General features: G+C 39.9%; 1 protein-coding gene across 9 annotated transcripts in view; it reads right to left on the bottom strand.

The window, feature by feature from the left end:
• The window catches only part of LOC130930261 (adhesion G protein-coupled receptor L2-like), a 236617-nt gene that overhangs the window by 28043 nt on the left and 182250 nt on the right, over positions 1-26324 (bottom strand). For all 9 annotated transcript variants that reach the window (XM_057858087.1, XM_057858091.1, XM_057858090.1 and 6 more), the window contains 8 exons: positions 25148-25270; positions 24347-24552; positions 23717-23890; positions 17205-17414; positions 14039-14259; positions 9950-10016; positions 2430-2521; positions 1256-1424 (listed from right to left, as the gene is read on the bottom strand). In XM_057858087.1, coding sequence (XP_057714070.1) covers positions 1256-1424; positions 2430-2521; positions 9950-10016; positions 14039-14259; positions 17205-17414; positions 23717-23890; positions 24347-24552; positions 25148-25270 — 1262 coding nt within the window. The remainder of the gene's footprint in view (positions 1-1255; positions 1425-2429; positions 2522-9949; positions 10017-14038; positions 14260-17204; positions 17415-23716; positions 23891-24346; positions 24553-25147; positions 25271-26324) is intronic.

Raw genomic sequence — 26324 nt, 5'->3', positions numbered from 1 at the left:
CCCGAATTTGCGCGAATGTCAGCATTATCAACCATTAAAGTACCCCTAAATACCGCCTAAACCGCTAAATAACAATCCAAAAACATGTATTATACATTATTGTACTGTCTTCGCCAAGATGTAGGAGCTAAGTCTTAGCTAGACAGCGAGCCAAGCTCCATAATGACGATGTCAGACATCCGTGTGGTTTGGTGACTTTATTCAGCTGCTCATGATATCAACACTTGTAGAATGAAACTAAAATAAAACTGAAATTAAATCAGTTTAATCTTCAATAACAGCTATTCAAATGTGCACTTAGAACTAGCTGCTCATACAGCGATAACAATCCACACAAACGATTAGCAAGTATCAGTTAGCTTCTGCCCATCATCAAAAACAATCACACAAACTCACCTCAAGTATTTGACCAAATTGAAAACGCACAAACAGTACAAATGGTATTATAGAAAGGTGTTGCCTCTATGGATGCTTCACAAGCAACACATTTGCGCGCAGGCTTGCAGCTGTAATCTTCCCCTTTATCTCACTCAGCTGCGCGCCTTCTTTGTGGGAGCAAATGCACTCTTCCTCGTGTGTGCACACGTGCACTCTTCTTTGTGGTTGCAAATACGTTCTTCTTCGTGTGTAAATGCGCCCTTACCCGCGAGTCATTAGTACTACCTGCTCTACCCTTCCTGCGCCAAGATAAAAACATGCATCACAAACCAAAAGTCAACATTATTAGAAAATAAATACATAAAAATAATGTGACTTTGGCGTCATAAAGTCAAAATCACCCAAATTGGGTATGCTGTAACCTGGGGACTACCTGTATTTAATATTGTTACTTTATGGAATATTTAAGAATAGTGTTCTGCTTATTGTGCAGTAGGCCTAACATGCAGTTCGATAATTGCACGGATTAATGGCCTGTTTACATTTGCGGTTTCTTAACCGACTCATATATTTGATCCAAATAAACACCAAGTGTTCTAAAATAACTGTATAGTGTTTTCAGTCTTCAGTCAGTTAATATAAACATTTTTTTTATGTGAAAGTTGTTATACAATGTATAGTGCAATGATGTGTAGAACATAAAAAGTAACGTCAGTTACTTTGCTGAGTAACTAATTACTCTTACAATGAGTTAACTGAGTTACTAACGCATTTACTTTTGGGAGAAGTAATTTGTAACTGTAACAAATTACTTTTTTAAAGCAAGATTAATAACACTGGAGGATTAGCATTTGGTATTATAGCAACAAAGACTTACCTTCTTCTGCAGGAGGCAATGGAAGATGAAGATGAACATTCCTTGAAGGGTGTTAAAGATGGTGAAGAGGTATGCCATCACAACAGAGGACTCGTTGAGAAAGAACAGACCAAAAGACCACGTCAGGCCCAAGAGACAAAGAAGAGCAAAAGCTCCCAACACCCATGACCTGTTGAAAAGGAGTAGAGGGGAAAAAAATGATCATTAGATTTCATTTTCCATTGTGAACAAGTCTTGTAGAGGAATTCAGAATGTAAAAAACGGTACAATCTTTTGTGCTTTTGAGTCCCGAGACCACAAAGGTTGCATGTTTTGCCTCAGCGGCTCCCAGTAAAAGCCAGGAGGAAATGCGATCACTTCGCAGTCAGTTTCAATGACGAGCACTTCTCCTTATGGATATACCGTAGTCAAGTGAGACGCCCCTTGAGAGGGAGCACGACTCCAAGAAACCTTAGCAGGAAAAACGAGATGCGTTGTGGAGAAAGGCAGCCGATTGCGCTCGTAAGACCGCATTTGAGCTAATAATCACACAGGATGTAACCTTCCGTTTAACTTTTGTACACGCATGGCTGATTTGCGTTAGAGCCCAAATTAGTGGCAGTTAATGAGATGTGACAGCTGGAGATGAGGAGTCAAATGTGAGCTAAACAAGCTTTGATTAGGAAATCCATAAAAAAGGAAAATGTGAAAAATGAGAAAAATTGGGACATTAATCATGTCGGCTTGTTGCGACGATCACTTTTGAGCTTTTCCTTCCACAATTTGTGCGGTTGAACCCCTTTTCGGAGAAGTCGAATAAAAAGATGCCAAGGGTCTAGTGATGCTGTCACGAGGAAATAAAAATAACTCGCAATATATGAAATGGTATAGTGAAGAATACAAAGATTTTGAATTACAGTCTGCAGAAAGAAATAGAGGTTGTTTTTTCTATTTTTTATGATTTTGCCTAGGGATTTTTGCCTTTACACATGACCACAGTGGATGTGATTTTTTTTTTTTTCCCTAGCAAAGCGCTTGGAGCTGCATATTTTATGTATGAAAGGCACTGTCTAAATAAAGTTTGATTTGGCTGAAATTCATCAACGAGACAGATTTTAAATAAAAACACACCTTTTGCAGTATAAAAGCATTAAGGTATTGGCTGTTCTTTAATGGTACCGGGAACGCCCCTTACCTAATCCCCCCCATCCTGGAGGAGTCTGGTTTCATGGAGGTGGAATGCTTGACCATCTTGTACATGGTGACCACAAGGAAGATGACGTTGACCTGTCAAAACAAACAGGCGTCAGACTCCTACAACATGCACTTAGAGCGGCGTCAGATTCCGCCATCGACTCCCACTCATCCATATTGGTTCGTTACAATCAGTCGGCATCGGATTGACTCCGTCATTGACCCCCTCGCTCTTGTCTGTATTGGTTTTGTTTCAATTGCTAAAACCACCATTTTGCGCTGCGGACCTTTACCTAGTGGAAAATTAAATACCTAGCAGATCATTAAGATTTCTGAGGAGGAAAGGAACAGCAGCTGGGGTTAACAAGAGGTTAATGCGAGTACTCGACATCCCGCGGCGCTGATCCTCAACGTAGATGACAATATGCTTAATCTAGAGCACACACAAGTGCGGGAGTGAAAATGATCAGAAAGGCGTAGACCAAAGATTCCAGACAAGCACTTGAGGGAAAACGAATGAAGGAGGAGCCATCATTTTCAAGCCATTCATCCCGTAATGTTTTCCAACATTTTCGGGTGTGTGTCACCTGAAGCACCGGAGGGTGCGTGGCTGCCGTGGGTAGAGGTAAAGAGACAGGCCTTATTTTCACATTACACCTTAGAAATGAATTCCAGCACAAACTATGCAGGCATATTCAAAACTTGATGAACTGCCTGGAGTGATAGGAATATACTGCACCCACTGTATTCTTTCTTAAAGTGGCAGGGGATGTTTATTCAGTGCTGCAGATGGTGGAGACATCTAGTGAGGGGGTGTGAGTAGAGGGAGTGGGGTTGCGTCCATTCGAATGGAGGCCTTGGCTTTCTTTTTTTCTTTTTCAAGGTTCTTTTTAACAAACAAAAACCAATGCTACATTTGACATATTGCAAGTAAAAATGGCATCAGTGACATGGCAACTAATTAAAATCTAGTTCACAAGAGAGGCACTGTGTGAGGAAAATGAGGTCAGTGTATTCGCTACCTGTTTATTCCTAATAGAGACAAAAAGAGATTTTTTTTTCTTTTAGAATAAATGAGCAAGGTATTCTTTTTAGTGGATGATATGTATTTTTCTGAACTGAAGTAATTAATTAATTAGCTGAATTATAAAATAATTAGCTGTCATTGACAGTGATGGATGAACCAGATCCGATTAAAAAATGAACCGTTTTTATATAGAACATAAAATAACTGGCATATTACCACCTACAGTATTGAAACTAAGGAATCAACATTTCTTTCTGCTCTAACTGCTTAAATGTTATTTGAACTTGTTTCATGAATTAACTAACGATTGGACTCGATTAAATTGAGAAAAAAAAATGTAATTCGAGTCTTTGTAATTAATGTATTTGATTTTTCGTTTTATTGTCATACCAATGTTTGTCCCAGCAAGTTTTTAATTTGAAAGGATTTAAATAAGAAAACATTTGAAAACAATTACCCCGGCAAAAAACTTAAAAGTTCTGAAGATTAAGTGCCATTTAAAGACTTTTAATTTGTCAAAATAAAGAAGAAAAAAAGGCATAAGTCTTATATATACAGTATATATATATATCATATATATATATCTTATATATACTGTATCTTATATATTATCTCATATACAAATAGTCATTTGAAAGGCCCAAACCATAAGTAACCTTAGCAAAAATAGATTTTGTTCTCTCAGCGGTCCCTGACCTTTTTAAAGACAAAAGGCCTGTCAAGTCACTGCTCCAGTGTTGGTTGTTGGTGTTCTTCTTCTTCATGTGGACACTAACTTAACTACTGTAATTTTCCGACTATAAGGCACACATGACTTTAAGCTACCAGCCACCACATTTGACACAAAAACGACATTTGTTCATAGATAAGCCGCACTGGACTTTAAGTCACAGCTGTCCTCACTGTATTATGGGATATTTACACCAAAAGATATTAACTGGTAACACTGTATTTGACAGCGGCATTATAAAACTGTCATAAAAGTCCACAGCTGTCCTCACTGTATTATGGGATATTTACACCAAAAGATATTAACTGGTAACACTTTATTTGACAGCAGCATCATAAGACTGTCAAAAGACCAAATGAACCACCATGAAGCTTTGAACCAATTGGCTTCATTGCTTCAAAAAGCTTCATTTGGCCATCACTGCTCCCTTGAGGGAAACAGTCAACATCTGCTGCTACCTGCTGTTAACATTGTTGTCATCAAACATGCCTCATAGCTTGCATTGCAGGGCTACAGATGTAAATAACAACCAAAATTCATGTTCTATGCCAATTATTTCTTCATTTACTGTTCCAGTTGTTTGATTAATTGCTAGCTATGGTATTTGGTAACACTTTATTTGACAGTGGCGCCATAAAGGCTTCTGCGGCAGACCTGCGCCATCAAGGCAGACACGATTTACGACCCTCCGCCATAGCCTGTCGTGCACTTCAGGAAAATGTTGACTTGTACAGCGTCAGCCATGGTGACGTGGCGCAAATGGACTCTGATTGGTCCGCTCAGACTGTTGTTTCCGGTTCAGCAAGAAATCACCGCTATTTTCAAACATTGTTTTGCTACACGCAAAAATGGACCAAGCCGACGGGAGTATCATCGAAGAGCAAGTCTCGTCAAGACATTATAGAGATTGCCAAATGGCAAGGTCAGCGATTGCATAAAAAAATGGAAGAACCACCGAGCCAAGTATGTGTGAGCTCTAAAGCGAATGGCCACCCGAAGCGGTGGCCCAGTCGACCATAAACTGCCAGCTTTTTATCACTTATGTCAGAATTTTGGTTGGTGCACTTCATCATTTATTGCGTACATATGTCTGCTGTGAGTCTGTGATCTCTTTACATGTCACACTTCTATATGAAGAATAAAACACAGGTTTTGTGTCAAAAAGAGTTGTTTTGATGTTTCAATTTTTAACAAGACAGTTCACACACTTGATACATCATCACTGATTGAGAGTGCCTTGGTGCTTTTATGATAATGTGTTTACCATCATGGCTTCCCACTGGCTGTTTGTAGGACACGACAAAAAAATCGGGCTGGAGGGCTGTCCACAATTCTTTGCAGACCTCGGACAAAACGCTGGACACAGTGCTCGACGCCAGTTGGAAACTAACCGCCACAGCTTGCTGGCATCCACCCGAGACTAGAAGTCTATGTGCGGCATCAACAGACCACCTCCGAAACGGTCTTCTGTGTTGCCTTCGCCTCAACATTTGTATGATCACCATTTGTTGTTCAATGGTGATGAGCTGAAGATCCACATTCAAGTGTTCCATCTCCGTTGGCATTACTTTTTTTTTCTCCGTTGGCATTGCGTAACCGGAAGAAAACTAGAGGAAGACGACAAGAGTCCCCAAAAACCCTACAAACACAGCGCCACACCACTCTAGTGGCTTGGCGGTGAATTACAGAGCAACGCATTCCCTTGCCGCAGAACTATCGAATGCTCATTAACGCTGTAGTCGCTTCGCCGTCACCGCAATGCAGAGCGCATAACTCAGGCTTAAGACTGTTATAAGACTATCATAATTATGACATGAAACTGCCATGAGTATTGATAAATGCTGTTATGACAGATATCATTGTGTGTCATTCGGCAAATTATCTCACTTTTGAATGGATGTAAAGGATCCAAACTGGACATAAATGGAGTTAATGACATAATTTTCCAGATGACACTTAATGACATATGTCATAAACATTTGTGATAGTGTCATGTCATAATTATGACGGTCTTATGGCAGTCTCATGACGCCGGTGTCAAATAAAGTTTTACCTATCAACTCAATAAATCAACAAATATGCCGCACTGGACTATAAACCACAGGATTCAAAATGAGGGGGAAAAAATAGCGGCTTACAGTCTGAAAATTACGTAAAATCCTACTCCCTGTCATTTGTGAACCATTTTCTTGAATCTTGGTAGCATGGGCCCGTATCTATCAATCTTCGGATCCCGATTTTTTGTATCAGGACTGATGAATTATTTGTGGACTTATTGTTGCTGTAGGATACGTGTGCAGGCATGCGTGCTATTCGTCACGGCCTTCAGCCTTTAGTGTGCCGTAGCACACTCGTGCTTGTTTTTAAATCACTGACCGATTTCATTTGAAGACACATTTTAATGTTAACTTTACAACCAGCTGGCCAGTGTTTCGTGGGTAAATTATTTAAAGCCTAACATATTTTATACAGTTGCACAAACTCACATCTTTATCAGGGTATCGTTTTTTAGATGAAATAGCTTTGCTGGATTTTCTTATTTCAAATCGAACCTTTAACTACCTTGAAATATCCTCTGGTCTATTCCCGCAGGAGTGCATTGTGAAGCGGAAAAGTTTGTTTGCAGCTGAAAGAAAAAGGAATCGTGCGGGGAAAGCCAACGACCGGAAGGCAAGGACCCTGTATTCCGGATGGTTTGCTTTCAGGGTTCCGCTGCAGTTGACTTATGTCTGCATGATGCATTTAAGGCGGCAACTACAGCACCCGTTGAAATAGATAGGAGGAGGCTCTGAGGGTCTGTTTTACTTCTCTGCCAAATTCATCTGAAAATAAGCATCTCTGCCAATATGGAGCTTTGAGGCTACGCATGAATTTACAAGCTATGAACAGACGGACACGGAGTTTTGTGTACGGGTGCGTGTCCGTGCTTCCTCTCGGTCATCGCCCACGTGCGGAATCAGGAGATGACTGTGTGCATGTGCGTGTGATAGCAACTGTTAGTGACATTAGCAACAATCTTGAGGGGCAGGAGTGAAGGTATCAAAATCAATGTAGCAGGACACACCTATACAACAAAACACCTGTGAGATCACATTTAAATAATTTAGTTCTAATAAAAAAAATTTAAAAATCGCTGGGTTTAAACCAGTGTTGTTTTCGTCAATGATTATGATAACGAATATATTTCGTCAACGAACACTTTTTTTCATGACGACGAAACGATAATGAGCTAAAATTGTATTTTGAAAGACTAAAACATAGAAAGCCAGTTTTTCGTCTGACGAAAATGCGCTATAGTTTCTGTCACACGTTCACAATGTGTGACATTTTATGTGTAGTTAGCCTGCATCGTAGCAGTGTCTGGTTGTGTCACTCATGTGATGTGCTGCTGCTCTCCAGTCTCCAGGCAAGATTTGTTTTCTTATCTTGGCCAGACAGATTATGCAAGGTTGCTTTAGCCTCTAAAAGGTTTGTGCTGAGTGATCCTCATACACTAAATGTAACTCGTAGCGTTAACACAGCATTGGCGTTAGCATTAGGATAATGCTTCCTCTTAAACTCTCCGACAACTTTTCTACATACAGTTTGTGCCGTCTAGGTGGGTATAATTATTTGAAAATAATGTACCGTTTTGCTGAGAGTGTATTGTCACGAAGTTGCCATTGTCCATGTAGACACAACAATATGTGCTCGTCAGTCAATGTTCATTCGAAATAGTTGGAAACCTTAATTTATTTATTTATTTTTGGAGTATAATTTAAATAAAAATAACTTTTACAGACGAAAACATTTTTAGTAAACGTTGACTAAAACTACACGAAATTAGTTGATTTTTCGTCAACAAAAACTAGACAAACACAAATCATTTTGAGATGACTAAAATATGACTAAGACTAGGTTCATACGGCAGGTCTTAAAGCATGAATCAGATTTTTTCGTGTTTTTCAGACTAAACTGAGGCATTAACTTGACGGTCTGAACGGGACAAGTCTCACAGAAGTGGACCATTTCAAATCCGATCTGCGTCACTTTCGTATGTGGTTTAACACTGGAAGTCCTGTTTTTTTTTTTTGGCTATAAAAACCAGAAAGTCGTCAAATGACCCCGATACCAAACTGACTACTTGGCTTTGTCAAACAATAGACCACTCAAACAAGCAATCCAGCAGACAACCCCCCTACACACTACTGTGGAGTTGCTGCCTATAGTGCAAAGGGGCGTTTCACTCTGGATAGCTGCAATTAGCATCTCGAATATTTGCAAATCCAGGGCTCCCATGGCTTTTTCAAACATGGCGGAACACGGAGATGGCCAGTCGCTGTGTTCTACAATATGATTGACATGGCAGCATTGACTGCATATGTGTTGTATCAGGCATGCACCGGAAGGCAAGACAGACGGGTGGACTTCTTGGTGGGTCTTGCAAAGAAATTGGCTCACTCTCATGTGGGCTCAAAGAAGACGCAGAAGGAAAAATTTTGCATCGGCAACAACCTCCAACTCCTAGCCCCGGGAAAAGGGCGAAGTATCATATGTCACCACATAAAAAATGGTTTGTTTTTTTATTACACAGTCCCTTGTACTGTAGGCAAACCACACTTTTTGGAAAAAGGTTGTCCGCCCAATTGCCTGCCTGAGTGGTCCACTGTCCGACAAAGCCAAGGCAGAACTCAAGATGCTAATTCGAGCAATCCAACCCTGTGGTTTTGAGAGTGTGAATGCAAATGACTAATGAGGACTTTAATGCTCACAAAAGATATGCTGATTAGGGTCAGATGACCCTACTCTGGATACAAAAGGGATTTGTATCAACTGATCCACCCTAGGTAGTTCTAGTTAAATCCAATCTGGGCCACATTTTTTCAGAATGTGGCGGCAGTCTGAACTGTCAAGTCCCCCAAATTGGAATTCACGCAGCATTTTCGTCAGCAAAAAGCGAGAAAGTCAGGGCGCTACGGTAGTGGAGCAGCTGTGCATTAGCGTTAGCGCCTAGCTTGAACGTGGCTTTAAAGAAGGGGCGGGCTTGACAAAAGGTATAAAAAAATAAAATGGGTTGAGGATAAGCCTGAGAATGCTCGGTTTTCTCTCTGCTCCAAATGAGCAATATGTCAAGAATGCTTACATGGGCGAATTCCGGGCAAACTGTCCGTATGTGTGTGTTTGTGTCATATGTGGTCATTTGCTTTGATGCAGTTTGCTCAGCGCATATCGGACTGCAAATTAGTGCGCATGCGTGATACTTGAACAGGCTCAATGGACAAAGGCAGTCTGAACGGGCACGCCAGAAAACACATATGACAAAAAAATCGGAATTGGTATGAACCTAGCTTAAGACTAAGAAGTATTCTCGTCCAAAAGGCTAAGACGAAAATTAAAAGGGCTGCCAAAAACAACACTAGCTTAAACAAAAGGTCTTCTAAATTGTGTCTGTGGCTGGGGGACGAGACATTATCCTGCACTAAAGGTCGTCCGGCCCACCCACACGGCGCTTCCGTCTTGTTTTTCCACCGAGCAAATGACCTTCACGCCCGAGACAACTCCTGATGAGACTGCCCTACTCCTCCTTCTCCTCAGCGCGACCCCTGAAACCGTTCGTGATTCTGGAGGATTTTACACAGCTGATTGGACACCGCTAATATCCTCATGTCAGCGGTGCTAATGGCACAGCTTGGCTTTCATGCAAATTCATCCTTTGACAGCTTGTGTTACAAATAAAAATCCATCAGGTGTTTTGGAAGCTTTTCTTTGGAGGAACTCAACTTACCACGATTACAAAAGTGACGGGCCCGATGAAGCTCCAGATGAAATGGTTGTCCACTCTCAGCCAGCACCTATATGAAAAAAGAGGTGCTCATTAAATCTCTTCAATGCCACATCAAGGTTATGTCTCAGGATAACAAGCCGCAGTGGTACAAGTTAACACACAGAGCTACAATAACGACGTGCTATGAATGAGGCCATCTGTCCATTTTAAAATTGAATGTATTCCTTGAGCACTAACTTTTTCTCCTGTCTAAGTAAAGTAGAGGTCAAGTGGGTTTCTTAATATAATACGGAAAGGACGCATGATGCTTTCTGTTGAGTGAGTAGACCTGAAATCTGATATTTTATTCGGTACATAATTCATATAGACAGTTCCATTTTGGACTACAAATCAATGGCACAAGATAGAATTGTGCTAAATAAAGATGTGTTGAATATAGAATGAATATTTACTTAATCAATTGTCAAATGTCAGTTCAAATGAAATAAAACCCAAGTATAGTCCAATCATGGCCATCTGGATGGTGTTTTTTTTTTTTTTTTTTTTAAACTTCATCTTGACTACTTCCCAGTACGCTTCTCAGATGCCTGATTGCACCTAAATGAAAATCAGATGTTATTCAATATAGTGCTTTTTCATTTATTCTATGGTTTGAAATGTGGTTAGCTGCATAAAATCATACGACATTCCTAACTTCACCATTGACTTGCGCATCACTTTATTCCCATGTTGCTTCTCTTGTCACTATAAGCATACATTAGCACTTCAAATTCCAAGGGGGAATGAAGTAACTTGCCATATTTCCCTCCATTGCCATGACACGATATCGGGGCTTGTTTGTGACGATGTCTTTTTGTTGTGGCTGTCCACAAAATCAGCTCAAGGTGAACATACTAAGAGCTAATCAGACTAACAGCATCAGCTGTTCTGGAACTACATAAATTGTCGAGTTTAAAGGAGGTCAAGTTACAGCTTAGGTTTAGATAATACCACCCACTCCCTTCAGATTGTTCTTTTCACCCACAGAGCTGTCTGGTTTTGATGTTGCATCTAAGCATGGGCTGGTTACTGGATTCAAGGAACACCGCAGTCTTGAAAACTTTTCAAAACTGCTAAAACTTTCCATCAGTATGAGATGAATGTAGATGTTCAACTTGCTTAAAAAAATATAATGTAATAGGACCAGTGTTGTTAATAACGGCGTTGGAGTATAATGGCGCTTTTAACGGCGTTATTTTTTTCCAGTAGTGAGTAATCTAATTAATTACTTTTCCTATCTTTGCAATGCTAATCCTGTTTCTGAGGATGTGAAGGGGCGCGTTGCTACAATTTGGTTGAATGAAGCGCAAGTTGTCTGATTTTGTCACACATCTGCCTGCCTGCCCTGAAGAGAGCATTGCTGTAGGAGTAAAGAGGTAAGGGGCTGGTAATGCTGGTGCAAACGCGATGATGATTGGCTAGGTGGCTTGCAGCGTTATGATAGCATTCACGTTCTCTTTAACATTAGCATTGAGCGTGGCGAGTGTCATCTTAAAATCTCGGGAAAACTTTTATGTAGAATTCGTGGCGTCCAGGCGGGTACAATTAGTTGAAAATAATGTACCGTTTTCCTGCTGAGTGTGCATTATCATCACCAAGTTGGCATTGTCCTTGTAGATGCTACAATATAGTAATATATATGTGTAGTATATTTTTTTCTGAATTAGCAAAAATAGTCACTTGCCCTCAACATTCCTTGAATGAGTATCCATGAACCTTGTGTGATGTTTTTTGTTTATAAAAAAACAACTTGAGCAAAGACAGGAGAGGCAGGAGATTCAGTGCCTCACCTGCATATTGTAAAATATATCTGGCGGAAAACACTCAAGTGACCTGAAGTTCCGCTCTGAGACCCCCAATTCAGCCAAATTTTAAAATTGTCCAATATGCATGTGTGATACATCATTGGAAAGCTTAAAATCCAAATTTTCTGGGGAAAGAAAATTTTTGAACAGGAGGGCATTTAAAAAAAAACAACAAAAAAGTTTTTTAAACAGCAAAACCCTATCTGGAGGTGAGAGCACGCGAGAGAAGAATAACAGACGTCATGACTTTAACGAGATATTATCGCGTACTTAGTACCTTGTTTTGATCCAAAAACTCCATGTAGCATATATCACTGAGTGTCAAGACACAGCTGTGAATGACCGCAGCTGGATTTTTGGGGGATTTTATGGGTGAAAAATGGTAATATAACAAGGGCCGCGATGCAGAAATCGCAGACATCAAAGAATGGTCATGATTTTCTTTTTCATATATTTACATTTTTAAACATTTTCTTTTCATTTTTCTTTGTTTGGATCGATTTTTTATCATCTAACATTTCGGAGAAAATGCGACAGTAACAAAAAAATACAATTAAGCGATAGTTACGAGGTGGATATCCGTGACTTTTTTACAGACACTATTTTTTTCAATGTGACGTAATTTGTTTAAAAGTTTAAAATATGCGAGTGAATAATTTTTTAAAGTCTTTTTTTTAATGAAATATGAGACATCAATTAATGATTCAAAGCTAAAAATGACAGACATTTTGAATAATAAATATAATTAATTACCTTCGTTTTATGGCTGGGTTGAAACAAAAGCGGTTGCTCGATGTCTGTAAACGGGGGTTTCTGGGGTAAAACGGACGAATTAAAAATAGTTTGGGGGCTTAACGTGCCATGAATCTGCTATGGCAGCCTATAGACATATTGTTCTCTCAAACAAAACAGTTGTTTTGGCTTAAAATACAGCAGTTTCTTTTAAAGAGGAGTGCAAAAGCAGAAACGCTTTTTCCAGTATTGTCTTTGTTTTCCGCCATATATATATATATATATATATATATATATATATATATATATTAGGGGTGTGACACTACACACAAGTCACGGTTCAGTACTCACCTCGGTACGGGGTTTTACAGTTTAGTGCAGATTCAGTACAACAGGAAAAACAAAAAGGTTTTATTCTTGCAGCATTTGAACGTTAACGTTTGTACACCGTTACACTCTTAGATAGGTAAAATAAAAAAATTAAATAAATAAAAAATAAAAAAAGTGAAATGTGTGAAAGTTTTTTTTTTTTTGAAATAAAAAATTAGTTCAATCAATTGATATAAACATCTTTGATGAGAAAGATGTGATAGAATGTATAATGTAAAACAGTTTAGAGCATGAAAAGTAACGCAGTTACTATGCTAAGTAACTAATTACTCCTACAATTAGGTAACTGAGTTACTAACGCAATTACTTTTTCGGGAAAGTAATTTGTAACTGTAACCAATTACTTTGCAAACATTAACAACACTGAATAGGACAACCATGGGACAGTGAGATGCTTGGTCATCCAGGAAGGGCTTTATATATAGACACTCAGCGTTAAGTGGAGCCCACCAAGTGGGTGGTAATAGGAAGTGCTGGCTGCCCTACTTAAAATGCTGCCCCAGCGAACTGTCTCCTGGTGAGCGGAAGAAACCGGATGAACATATTCCATTGCTCACATGGAAAACAGACGTCTTCACACAAAAGCTCTTCAAAGTTGCATATCAGAATCGATATGCAGTTTGTTTTGTCTCGTATTCTCCTTTGAATTTCAAGCCCAAAGGGAATCGGCATCTCCGTTCTAATACTTTTGGACAAGATTGTTTAGTTGCCTTGGCCTTTGTCTCAAAGGAAGCGGTTAGCATACTTTACTGTAGCCACAAAAGTGTTCTAAATCTGTTGGAATGAAGATGCGAAAAAAAAAATCTGTTAAATTAGAATGTAGAAGCACTACAAATCATGTTTTTTTTTCCTTCTTCTGCTGGCCAGCAGAACATATAAACTTTTTAACTGACAAGGTCGGCAATTACCCGCGTGCAAAGAATAAAAAGCCCAGCAGGTCAGAGTAGCAAGCCGGCGCATTCATTAGTGTTGCAGCTCTGCTCTTAGCCGGTGACAGGGTGTAAATTTGCTGCCGGGCCAGAGCAAAGTACACTGCGCTTTGTGGTATCACTATTATTACCGAGTAGCTTGGGGGGGGGGGGGGGGGGGGGGCAATCGTGGCTTAAGGAGGCAGCGCACTTACGCTCGCGGCGTTCCATAGCTACGGTAGTCGACGACCGCCGAGATGCCAACCACGGCCGCCGGGAAGAAGTAGCCGACCACGTAGTAATACTTGCGCCGAGAGTGCTCGCTTTCGAAGACCTCCACCAGCATGAGGTACAGCTGCACGCCCTCCAGACACATCCAGGCAAAGGCGGCCAGGAAGCAGAAGTGGAGAATGCCGGCAATGATGGAGCACACCAGCTGACAGGCGAGGAGAAGAAAAAAAATAACTTGAGACTTGAGATCATTGAGCATCTGAAGAACCACAGTGTCGTTTTAATCAACGACAGTGAAACTAAAAAATTCGGTGAATTATTTTTTTCATGACAATGACTCGATGATGACGAGCTAAACAACGTGTTTTGGGAGACTAAAATATAATGAAATGAATGCCAGTTTTCGTCTGACGAGACGAGAACCAGATTAAAATTTGCCATATTTTCTGTCATAAGTTCACAATGTGGGACATTTTCTTATCGTATGTGTGGTTAGCACACATCATAGCATTGTTTGGCTGTGTCACTCATGTGACGTGATGCGCCTCACGCACACGCTAGCTCACCGCTGACCTATCCAGGCTCCAGACTTGCCTATTGTGAAACACATGTCAGATGCTGCTTGGTAAGTTTTGTTTTCTTATCTTGGCTACATATGCCATTTCACCTGTAAAGGTCTGTGCTGAGTGATCATCACACACTAAATGTAACTTGTATCGTTAGCACAGCATTTGCGCTAGCATCAGCATTTAGCGTGGTGAGTGTCGTTTTAAACTCTTGGAAAACTTTTTACAGACAGTTCCTGCTGAGTGTGTATTATCGTCATGAAGATTGTGATGTCCTTGTAGACGCTACCATTATGTGGTTGTCAGTCAATGTTTATTCGAAATTGTTGAAAACTTTTTATTAATGTATTTATTCCTGGACTAAAACGTTTGAAGTTTACAGAAGAAAATATTTTAAGTAATTTTCTACATACAATCACAATTTATTTAGCTTGAATTCCGATGTTACTATTGCCTCAGCACGGAGGCATGTCTTGCCGGCTATCTGGCACTCGTCATTTTTAGATTGGAATGTTGCATAAGTAAAACGCTCCAAAGGCGAATTTGTTTTGTATGGACACAGAAATGTCTAAATTACTACTTTTCTGCCAAAAAGTGGGCAATTGGCCGAAAATTACCTGATCATTTCAAGGTAAAGTTAGGCTACTGTGTATGGACACAACATGCCGGCCATTAAAGAACTTTTTAAATTGAAAATTCTTGTAAATAAATGTGTACATCCCAGAATTTCTACAGATATGAACACACAGAACAGTCTAAATTCTTGGTTAAAAGCAAAAAAAAAAACAAACAAACAAAAAAAAAAAAACAGGCATGTATCATTCATTTTATTTAAATATTTCGAGCTAAAATTACGCTATTGTGTAAATCCAACTTGGAGGCCATCACAAAACAAAGAGCTTTTTAAGTTGAAAATTCTTGTAAATAAATGTTTATTATACAGTGTATCACAAAAGTGAGTACACCCCTCTTATTTTTGCAGATATTTAAGTATATATCTTTTCATGGGACAACACCGACAAAATTACACTGTGACACAATGAAAAGTAGTCTGTGTGCAGCTTATACAGTATAATAGTTAATTTATTTTCCCCTCAAAATAACTCAAAACATTGCTATTAATATCTAACCCCTGGCAACAAAAGTAAGTACACCCCTTTGTAAAAACTTACATCCCTAAATGTCCAAATTGAATATTGCTTTTCATTTTCCCTCCAAAATGTCATGTGACTTGTTACAGGAGTGCTGTCAGCATTGTTGTAGAGATTGAAGAGGTGGGGGGTCAGCCTGTTAGTGCTCAGACCATACACCGCACTCTACATCCAACTGGTGTGCATGGCTGTACCCCAGGAGGAAGCCTCTTTTGAAGACGGTACACATGAAAGCCCGCCCGTCCCGTCAGACCATTGGACATGGTTCTAGTAATCCATGTGCTTTGTTGACATGTTTTCAGCAAACTGTTTGCGGGATTTCTTGTGTACCATCTTAAGAAGACAGCCATGCACACCAATTAGATGTAGAGTGCGGCGTATGGTCTGAGCACTAACAGGCTGACCCCCCCACACCTCTTCAATCTCTGCAGCAATGCTGACAGCACTCCCGTAACAAGTTATATGACATTTTGGAGGGAAAATGACAAGCAGTACTCAATTTGGACATTTAGCGATGTATGTTTTTTCAAAGGGTTGTACGAGCTAAAGTTACGCTATTTTTTCCATGCATTTTTTTCGCAACGTTTCAAAGTGCATGCATGGGGTTACTTTATATAATAATTACCGTGAATCCTTAACCAAATCACTCTTGAGATACTCCGCCTGCTTATATGCAGTAAAACATTCGTCCTTTTTTCACCTAAATCCGGCTTTTGAATGCAGCATGTGTTTGAGTTTATCACAGTGAAAGCCAAACGCTCTGCCTGGGTCGGCCCCAACGGGAAAGCGTGGCGCAATGTTTGTGGGAGCGGTCTTGTCCACTGATGGTGAAGTCTATGGACTAAGAATAATACCGGTAAGTATTTTCGTCCAAAAGACTGAGGCTAAGACAAAAATTATAATGGCTGCAAAAAACAACACTGAAACCACATTTGATTGTCAAAGTGTCCAGATGAGCTGGTTCTGTTTGATGGGTGTGTTTAAAAAAAACAAAACAAAAAGAAAAAAGAAAACAAAAAACAAAAAAAACAAGGGCAATCACCTTTTTATAGGATACGTGAAATTGTTAATTTTAACATTAAATTACTGGTCATGTCATTTTAAAAAGTTAAAATGTTACACAAACTTAACTCTAACTTTAATGTAATTATAATTATTAATTTATTATTTCTAAGAAATTATGGAGAACTCATTACAAAACTTATGCAAAACCAAACATACATACTCCTCATCAGCTTGAAAAACTGAATTGAAACTTTCCTTTGGAAAAATTTGTTTAGAAATGCTTGGAAGTCAACTAGCAAGAGTGTAGTAACTTTAAGGTTTCATTTTCATTGTTTGCTAATTGGTAGAAACCTGAAAAGAGGAGTGAAGGAAAAAATAGGTATTCTGTGCACTGGAACACATCATTCCCATCTTAAGAATTTGCTGACCTTGGGTTCAGTCATGTTGATGCCTACGAGAAAGACAAGCTCCCCGACGAAGAGGTTGAGGCAGAGGTTTTTGTGGATGGTATTGCGGTCGCTCTGAAGGCCCTTAAAAAAACAGAAGGTGTACAAGCTGATGGCCAGGCACACCAGAGACACAGCTATGCCCATCCGCGTGATGATGGTGAGGAGCAGCTCATGGACGCTCCCCTTGCCCTGTAAAGAAGGACACAAAGTTCATGAGAAAATTTATTGAAAGCAAATACAATCATTTTCTAAGGTTGAAATGTTACAATTCAGAGTAATTCAATGGGAGGAATTAGCGGCTATTATTACTTCTGCCAAGGACATTTGTTCCTTTGTTGGGTAGGATTATACAAAGTATGCAAAAAAAAAATCCCAAAAGAAAAAAAAAAAGATTAAATCACTCTTCTACAGTGAGACCTAAGCGGCTATTTGAAAAGATGTGTTTATTTCGGCAAATGCTTGAGTACTAGTGAAGCAAGATGTGGCTGTTGTTTGGTTGACAGAAGAACAGAAAATGTCCATTTGACAGAATGTGTTTATTTCGTGCATAGAGATTGAGAAATGGCGTTGATTTGAGTGGAAGGCAATTCCGACATCTTCCAGAAATAAGGTTTTGTTTTCCTTGCCGTTCTATGTTAGTGAGATTTTTAAAAAAAAAAATGTTTTCGGGTATTTATTCGTTACAGTTTTTGTCAACAGACGTCAAAGTATTTATTTTTACAATTGCTAGTGTATAGGTAGAGCTAAACATATTCACATCTGTTAACTGGTGTTTTAAAATGTAAGTACTTTAAAATCCTTTAAAAATGGCAGGGGCATTTACTTACTTGTTTATCGTATTTTCACGACGATAAGGTGCACCTAAAATAAAAAATATCCAAAATGCAAGGGCTAGGTTTGGTCTCAACATTGGTAGGGACGATATAACAGCATTTACACTATTTGCTGTGGACGGTACATTAATAAGACCAAACAAATTGGGTGAACGGAGATCAGGGCTACATTTCTCACGAATATGAACCTAATTAATTGATAGGCTAAATGACAAAATGAATCTGTATTGACTTATACTAACTTTCATGTGTATTGGTTCAGGTGTTACACTGTTCGATTCAAACCTTTGTTTTCAAAAACTACTAAACAAAAAAATTTTCAAAACTTACAAATTGAAATTGCGATATTTAAACATTAATTATATTAAAATCGAAATAAAAACAAAGTTGTCAATAATCTTCATCTCTAATATCTATCCATGAAGGCAAAAAAAATAAAAATAATAAACATTTGTCTTAAGACCACTCAACGTTGTCTAAATAAGTTAAAAATAACAACAACAACAAAAAAACTTCTCAGAGTATTTTACCTTCCTTCAGGTAAAACACGACTGCTTTTGTCCACAAGCACAAAACCTTTTACCTCGATTATGATGAATGTATAATAATCGGAAAAAAATTCTGCATTGGCTGCAAATATCATTTTTTAAATAAATAGTATAAGAAAATAAATTCATACATTTTAAATAAATAATTAAATAAAAGTCATCAGCTAATCGAACGTGTGTTTGAGGGGAAAAAAATGGACCGGCACATTCAGCAAGTAAAAAGGGGTAAATGTAAGTCTGAACATCATGAAAATAATTCACTAAATAATAGTAGGGTCAATTCTATCCTTAAAACATATGGAAAGACAACCTAAAATACTTATTTAACTGACCTCATTATATAATGCAAATAAGGTAGCTCAAAAGATGGTGGGGACAATTTGAGCATCCTGTTATGTCCCTACCGTCCCTATACAAACCTACGCCATTGCACACACCAAAAATGGACGCCTTTGCAACACACCAAAAATGGACGGGCACATTCAGCAAGTGAAAAGGTAAATGTAAGACTGAAAAAAATATCATTTAATAAAGGTAGGTAGGGTCAATTCTGTTGTTACAACATATGGCAAGATAATCTATCTTTATAACTGAATTCATTATATAATGCGAAGCAGGTTGCTTAAAAGTTGGTGGGGATAAATTAAGCATCCTCCGTCCCTATGCAAACCTACGCCCTTGCCAAAATGGACGGTACGCCTAGTAATGTGGTGTGCCTATTGTGTGGACTGAGTACCAAAATGTGTCTGTCTGACTGAGCAATTAATTAACTAACAGTAACTGAGAGCTGCATGAGAACCTTGAAGGGAGAAGGTTTCATGTGATGGGGTATGCCCCCACTTGTGTTAAAATTCGAGTTTGTGTGTTAGGCTTAACAACATTGAATTGGCGAAGGAGCCTCAAAAATGGCATCGACTGCGAAGAGACACGCTTATGAAGCCCAGTTCAAACTAAAGGCTATCACCTACGTGAAACAAAAAAGAAACTGCCACCTATGGTAATTTTTAAGAGGAAGACGCTGCCTAAAGAAAAGTTGAGCAGCAGTGTTTGATGGAGACCTATCCCAGCTGTTCAATTTGGATACAGCAGATGAGGACTTTGATTGATTTGTGGATTGATTTGAGTAAAAAAGTAAAAGTAAAAAAAAAAAAAAAAAAAAAAAAAACAACGTGCATGCTAGCGTATGTTTTTCATGTGCCCAATAATGTGGTGCACTTTGTGCGAGTGTTAAATATAAAAATTCCACCCAAAAATTAGCCTGCGCCTTTTGATACAGTGCGCCCTATGGTTGTGAAAATACGGTATTCATCTCCAGAGAGTATTGGAATATAATTTATTAAAAGAAAAGCTTGTGTATTGGTCATGCTTGACATGGTCGTCGTTTGACTTACATAAAAGGTCTAAAGTCTAATCTAATAAAGTCTAATAAAAGTCTAAAGAAAAAGTCTAAAGTCTGGTCAATAATTGCAAAATGGCATTTTTCAAACATCTTTATACGGGTGGAGCAATTTTTTTTTGTCAAGGCTGAGTCATGGATCATTTATTGGTGGAGTTAAATTGTGATTTGTATCACAATATCAAAATTCCTGTCGGTTAGTCTCCACATTTGCGAAATTTGGCCAGGCTTGTTTGGCCTCGGCTGAAGTCCGTGGCTCACCGTGTGCCATTTTGAGAGAGCTGTAACACAGAGCTACTTGTGGTGGTTTCATCTTTCTGAGGTCAAAGATCTATAAAGCAAGCATGATTCCAGACAAATGTGAAAATAGCAGATCGTGGAGCGCAAAATATCACTCCTGCAAGTCGGGCAAATCCTCCTGTGATATTTGCACTTTTATTGAGGGCGAGGGCCGCGGCGGAGGTGCTGCGCAGGCAATTGGCGAAAGGCTAAGCCCTGCCTCGGGGGGCTCTGGTTTCAAACTGCGGTTAAGGTTGAGGTTAAGACAGATGACGGGGGAGAGGGTTCACGAGCGGGGGACGTATTATTAAATCAGCCACAAACTGATCCCCCGCATTTATGACGGCCGCCGTCCTTGGTACAATTGCCATTCGTCATGTAATTAAATTGTAATTGCATTTTGTGACCAAAATGTTTGGCGGACCACTTCACAAGAGGGACGAGGGGGAAGTTTAAGCTGCGGTCGTCCTGTTTTGAGCGCTACTCTCTGGGACATATGCATGAAATATTAGACAGTGACCACAGTGAAATATAATTAGCTCCGATAACGGCGTAACACCCCCACGGCCCGAGACGCCATTTCAGTCTTTTAAATTGACGGCCTGCTTCATTTCTGCACATCCTCCGGAAACAATCGAATTATGTCCTGCTGACGCGCGGTTCTCATGCTCAACTTCATCATCTAGGTCGGACGACAACCCGCCCGCAGAGAGTACTTGGCATCTAATTGCGAGAGAGAGGCCTTTATTTGTACAAATGCTTATGTCTGGGTGAACAGACTAGACACGCTAGTTTGCGTTAATTACTTGTGATGTGTTGGGACTAAAGATTTCAAAAATAAATTAGCTGCCATTGACTGCGATAGATGTCCAATCCCCTTGAACTGGGAGGTCTCGCAGTGAATGATCATGCTTTGGCGCCATTATCAGTGTCAATGTCAGTAAATGAGTTAATTGTTTCTGGAGAAGCTTGACATGGTAATAAAATCATCTATGCAACGTGGGCACTCATTGAGGTAAAGCGTAAGCCACCATTTCATTAATTGCAGAGATTTGGCAGCAATTTGAAAGGATGCCTTCATTTGTAGATGTATGTGAATGAAGCTGGATATGTATGAGTCCATTATTTGATCGATAAGTCTATTAGATAGGAGGCATTTACATTTAATTTGTAGTAAGCTGATTTCTGGAAATGTATTACCGACTTTTATTAAAGGGAAAGACAACAAACCATGTGCATTCCAGCGGAAAGGACCTTGTTTGATAAATTAAAAAAAAAAAAACAACAACAGAATATCATTTTTTTTTAATGTGTAACAATTATGAAAAAATGTAAAATGCCTATATTGCATCACTATATTTATTATAAAAAATCAAAATAGTGCAAACAGATTTTTTTTCCGGATCAAGCGCAAAGCGCCAATTAAGCACTTATTCTGTTCTCAATGTGTGTGTGGGTAAACAAAGTGACAGATAGTGAACAAATCAGGCTCTAAAGAGAAGTCAGACACTGGAGTAAAGTTGAATTGGTTATACTGTGTGTACTCTTTCTCTTAACAAGAGTACTGATACTTTTTGGAAAACTAAAGACAACAAAACATTGTGCCAATAATAGGCTTGTGCCGGTTACCGGTTTCAAGGTTTACTGTGGCATGAAAACGTCATGGTTTCAAAACCAGTAATTTTTCCATCATATCGTAATACGGTATTATCTATTTTTTATGTCCCAAAAATGTAGAGAGAAATCCGTGGCTTGGAGCAGCACCGCTCACTCCTGCCTCTCCGGTCGTTGCTCTGTCCTGTGCCTTTTTTCTGACATTAAACCTGTACCCCCCCCCCCCCCCCACACACACACCTTGAAAAAGTCACTAGAATGGGGGTACTTCGGCTACCGAAAAGAAACAGACGGCTGTGGCTTAGAGGAGAAGGGACAGCAGGACCTCCAACATGATTTCACATTTACGTGACCATCATCCGTCACTTTACACAAAATTTAACACTGTCATGAACATTTCCCACCAGCTACGAGAGTTCACTTCAGCGTGTTTAGTGTTTCTAACGATGGTAAGACAACACACGCGCACTGTTTCTAACTCTCGCTCTCCCATTAATATTCATTTAATTAATACTAATAGCAGTAGTGGTATGTGTTTTTACATAAACAATTAATGATAAAATTGTTTTTAAGTCCAGGTCTATATTACCAAGGATTCTTGGTCTAATGTTGAGGAACTTGAGCTGTGGCTGTGGGGTTAGTCTATAAGTTTTATCTATTTCAGTTTTATTTAAAATATTTCACTTATTTGTTTTTTGTTATTTTATTTATTTATCTTAACATTATATTCATGTTGATGTTGCAATTTGCAAATATGTTGTGAAAAATAAAAAAAAAACCTTGTTCAATGGAATTTTTTTTAAACCCATACATCACAAAATAACACATTTTAGAGCTATTAGTACTATTAGTCGGCGTCTGAATGAAAAGGGACTCTATGGTAGGATACCCAGGAAGACCCCACTTCCAGCCCAGAGACATAAAAAAGCCAGGCTGGAGTTTGACAAAACTTACCTGAGAAAGCCAAAAACGTTTTGGAAGAATGTTCTCTGGTCAGATGAGACAAAAGTAAAGCTTTTTCAGAAAAGGCATCAACATAGAGTTTATAGGAAAAAAATATGAGGCCTTCAATGAAAAGAACACCGTCCCAACAGTCAAACGTGTTGGAGGTTCCCTGATGTTTTGGGTTTGCTTTGTTGCCTCTGGCACTGGATTGCTTGATCGTGTGCATGGCATTATGAAGTCTGAAGACTACCAACAAATTTTGCAGCATAATATAGGGCCCAGCGCGAGAAAGCTGGGTCTCCCTCATGGGTCTTTTAGCAGGACAATGACCAAAAACACATTTCAAAAAGCACTAAAAAATGGTTTGAGAGAAAGCACTGGAGACTTCTAAAGTGGCCAGCAATGAGGCCAGATCTGAATCCCATAGAACACCTATGGAGAGATCTGAAAATGACAGTTTGGAGAAGGCACCCTTCAAATCTCAGAGACCTGGAGCAGTTGGCCAAAGAAGAATGGTCTAAAATTCCAGCAGAGCATTGTAAGAAACTCAATGATGGATACCGGAAGCGGTTGCTCGCAGTTATTTTGTCTAAAGGTTGTGCAACCAAGTATTAGGGTGAGGGTGCCAATACTTTTGCTCAGCCCATTTTTGGAGTTTTGTGTAAAAAGATGATTTTTCTTTTTTTCATTCACCTTTGGTATTTTTTTTCATTGCAAGCAAAATAAATGAAGATATTACTACCAAAGCATTTGTAATTGCAATCATTTTCTGGGAGAAATTGAGCATTATCTGACAGAATTGCAGGCGTGCCAATACTTTTGGCCAGCACTGTACTAGTGTTCCTACACACAGTATATCAACAGCCCCCTACTCACCGTGTTCCCACGGTAAGCCATGAGAATGGCGAAGTTGGTGAGGTGATTGCATGAACACTTGGTATGGCTCCTGTTGGTGTCCAGCAACTTGCAGCCCTGAGTGGACCAGTAACCCATCATGCTCCGCTCGGAATAATTCCAGAAAGAACAGTTGGGATTGTAGTAGTGCTCCTTCTGCACAAAAAAAGAAAGAAACAATTAATCATACATGAGCGTCTTGCTGCAATATGTATGGCGGGCCCTTGTACATTTTCGTGCCTCTTACTGTGCCGGAGGATGTGCAGCGGCGAAGGGAGCTCGTGTTGTACAAATAAGTATCAATTTATGTTCTTTGAGTGCATGCGATGGTGGGAAGGAAGCGCATGAAAGAGATCCAAATCAGAGAATAAAAGAGACGAAGATTATGTGTAGAGGGTGACTATGGTAATGCGCAGATGGAAGTCAACTCGCTCCTCCGATCGCACTTGTGTGTTCGTCTTAACTCCGCTAATTGCTATGTGTGACACACAAGCACAACATTGATGTTTTCCCTCTTTATTCTAATGGCTGCGGTTAGAACTGGCGGATTTGGACGCGCAGCTGTCACAGGCGTATTTGCGTGGGGTCTCGAGAGGTGGAAGGGGGTCTTACATCCAGGTGTTCCAGCGTGAAGATCACGGGGTCGGCCACAAACACGCGGCTGGACTCCTTAGTGATGGAGGCGGAGAGGATGTGGGAGTTGACCGTGAGGGAGAGGTTATGTCTGCCGGCGTCCCCGTGGCCCCGCAGTGTGGCGTTCTCCGTGCTGAGGAACTGACCCAGGTGTTTGTACAGCACGAAGACCAGCTTGGCCACACCTGTAACACATCACGGGGGAGGAGAACACACACGCAGGCATGAAATCAACCATTGAGCCAAAGAAAAAACACACTTCTGGGATTTGCTTTTTTTCCCCCTCTGTGTATGTGCATTTGGTGGTCGGAGTAGATATTTTTCATGAGTTTGTATGCTACTTGTCTGTGATTTGACACTTTATTGTAGTAGATGAATGCCCCCCCCCCCCCCAATTCCTTTCCATTTTTGCAATAATCATTATTTGTTGCTTTTTATTCTATGTTTGACATACAGTATACAATTTTTTATCATTATCACAATAAAGACAACCGCATGAATTCCAATAATGCACGACCTTTTTTTTTTAATCACTATAAAAATAAAAGTAGAAATAATGCAAATTATTCTTACTTACTGAAACCCATATTTTAGACAGCCAATTGACATGCATGTACAATGTAACTCACACTTAACGTAGTCTTTATAATGTGTATGTAGCTCGCGTGCAGGTAGTTTCCACTAAAATTTCAGTTCAACATCTTAGATCTTAAAGACCTACTCCAGTGCAATAAAGTAAAATAAAGGCAAATTAGCTCTGCAGCGATTGTGTGCTCGCACCATTTTTACTATTGACTTTCACTGTATTAGAGGAGAGCTGAAGCGTGGATCCGCCCCTGCTGGTCTGTGGGAACCTGAAGTCCTGCACCTGGCCGTCTGTGCTCACCACGTATACATCCAGCACTAGAGAGAAGGCAGATTGGGAAAGGTGCATTAGTCAGAAGGGAGAAAATAAAACAATGTTTAATTGAGCATAAAAAAAAAAAAAACAACAACAACAAGAGAATTGTCAGGTGCATGTTCAGGTTCGTTGTATCAGCGAGAGAACAAGACCCCATGGAGTGCCATTTACTTAACGCCAAATATGCCTGTAAGCTGCTGGAGATAAAAGAAATAAATAACAACAAGGGGTGCGCTTGCGAGAGGATGAGCGTGCAGCCTTCCTGCCGCATGAATGTCAAATATTCATAGGATCAAAAATATCATTGAGCTTTTACTTTGACGTCCTCCATCCCCCCTGTGGCTTTGGAGAACTCTGGGCTACATGAGCAAATCTCTCTGAAAATCCTCCAAATTCCCGCAGCCCCTCCTCTCCGCCGCGCCAGCTGCCGGGTGGCGCTGCCTTTGATGTGCGAAATTACCGATGGGGTCAGGAGGACGCCGCCGTTCGCTCGCACCAGAAAATGGCCTGGCTTTCCGCAGATAGATGGCTCCTGACAGACAAAGATGAGGGATTGCCCTCCGCTGGCCTTCGCTGTCTGTCTAGATTTTTTGGACTTCAAGCATTGCGCTTCCACCTAGTCTCCATTGCGAGTGACTCTTGCCCAGAGGTGTTGTTTGGGCCACCTGCTAATTGGATACTAGCAGCCCTACTCTCTTCTTTTCACCCTGTGAAGAGAGGTCGGATATGATATGTTCACAACAGCTCACAGCCTGATACTGTGGAATTAGTAAACTGAATCGAAGGCATCATCTACTTCAGTACAGTGCGTGGAAAAAGTATTTGCACCTTGCGTCTTATATTCTGTTCTTTGGGGGAAATTTTCCGCTGGTGAACATGGAAACTGGGAACAGTTATACAAAAGGAGTATTCTTGTAAGGCTCAGCTGTTCACCACTAGGTCCACTACTTTGTGAACAAATACATGAGCAAATTGTACAAACGTTTAAGAATTTTGTACGTAGATTTGCACAAAATTTCAGTAGGGCCAAGAACCAAAAGTGGTATTTGCCATGTG

The sequence above is a fragment of the Corythoichthys intestinalis genome, chromosome 14 (assembly GCF_030265065.1).
Source record: "Corythoichthys intestinalis isolate RoL2023-P3 chromosome 14, ASM3026506v1, whole genome shotgun sequence".
In the NCBI taxonomy this organism is placed as follows: Eukaryota; Metazoa; Chordata; class Actinopteri; order Syngnathiformes; family Syngnathidae; genus Corythoichthys; species Corythoichthys intestinalis.
The sequence above is the reverse complement of the archived record's forward strand: the minus strand, read 5'-3'. Positions and strand labels throughout refer to the sequence as shown.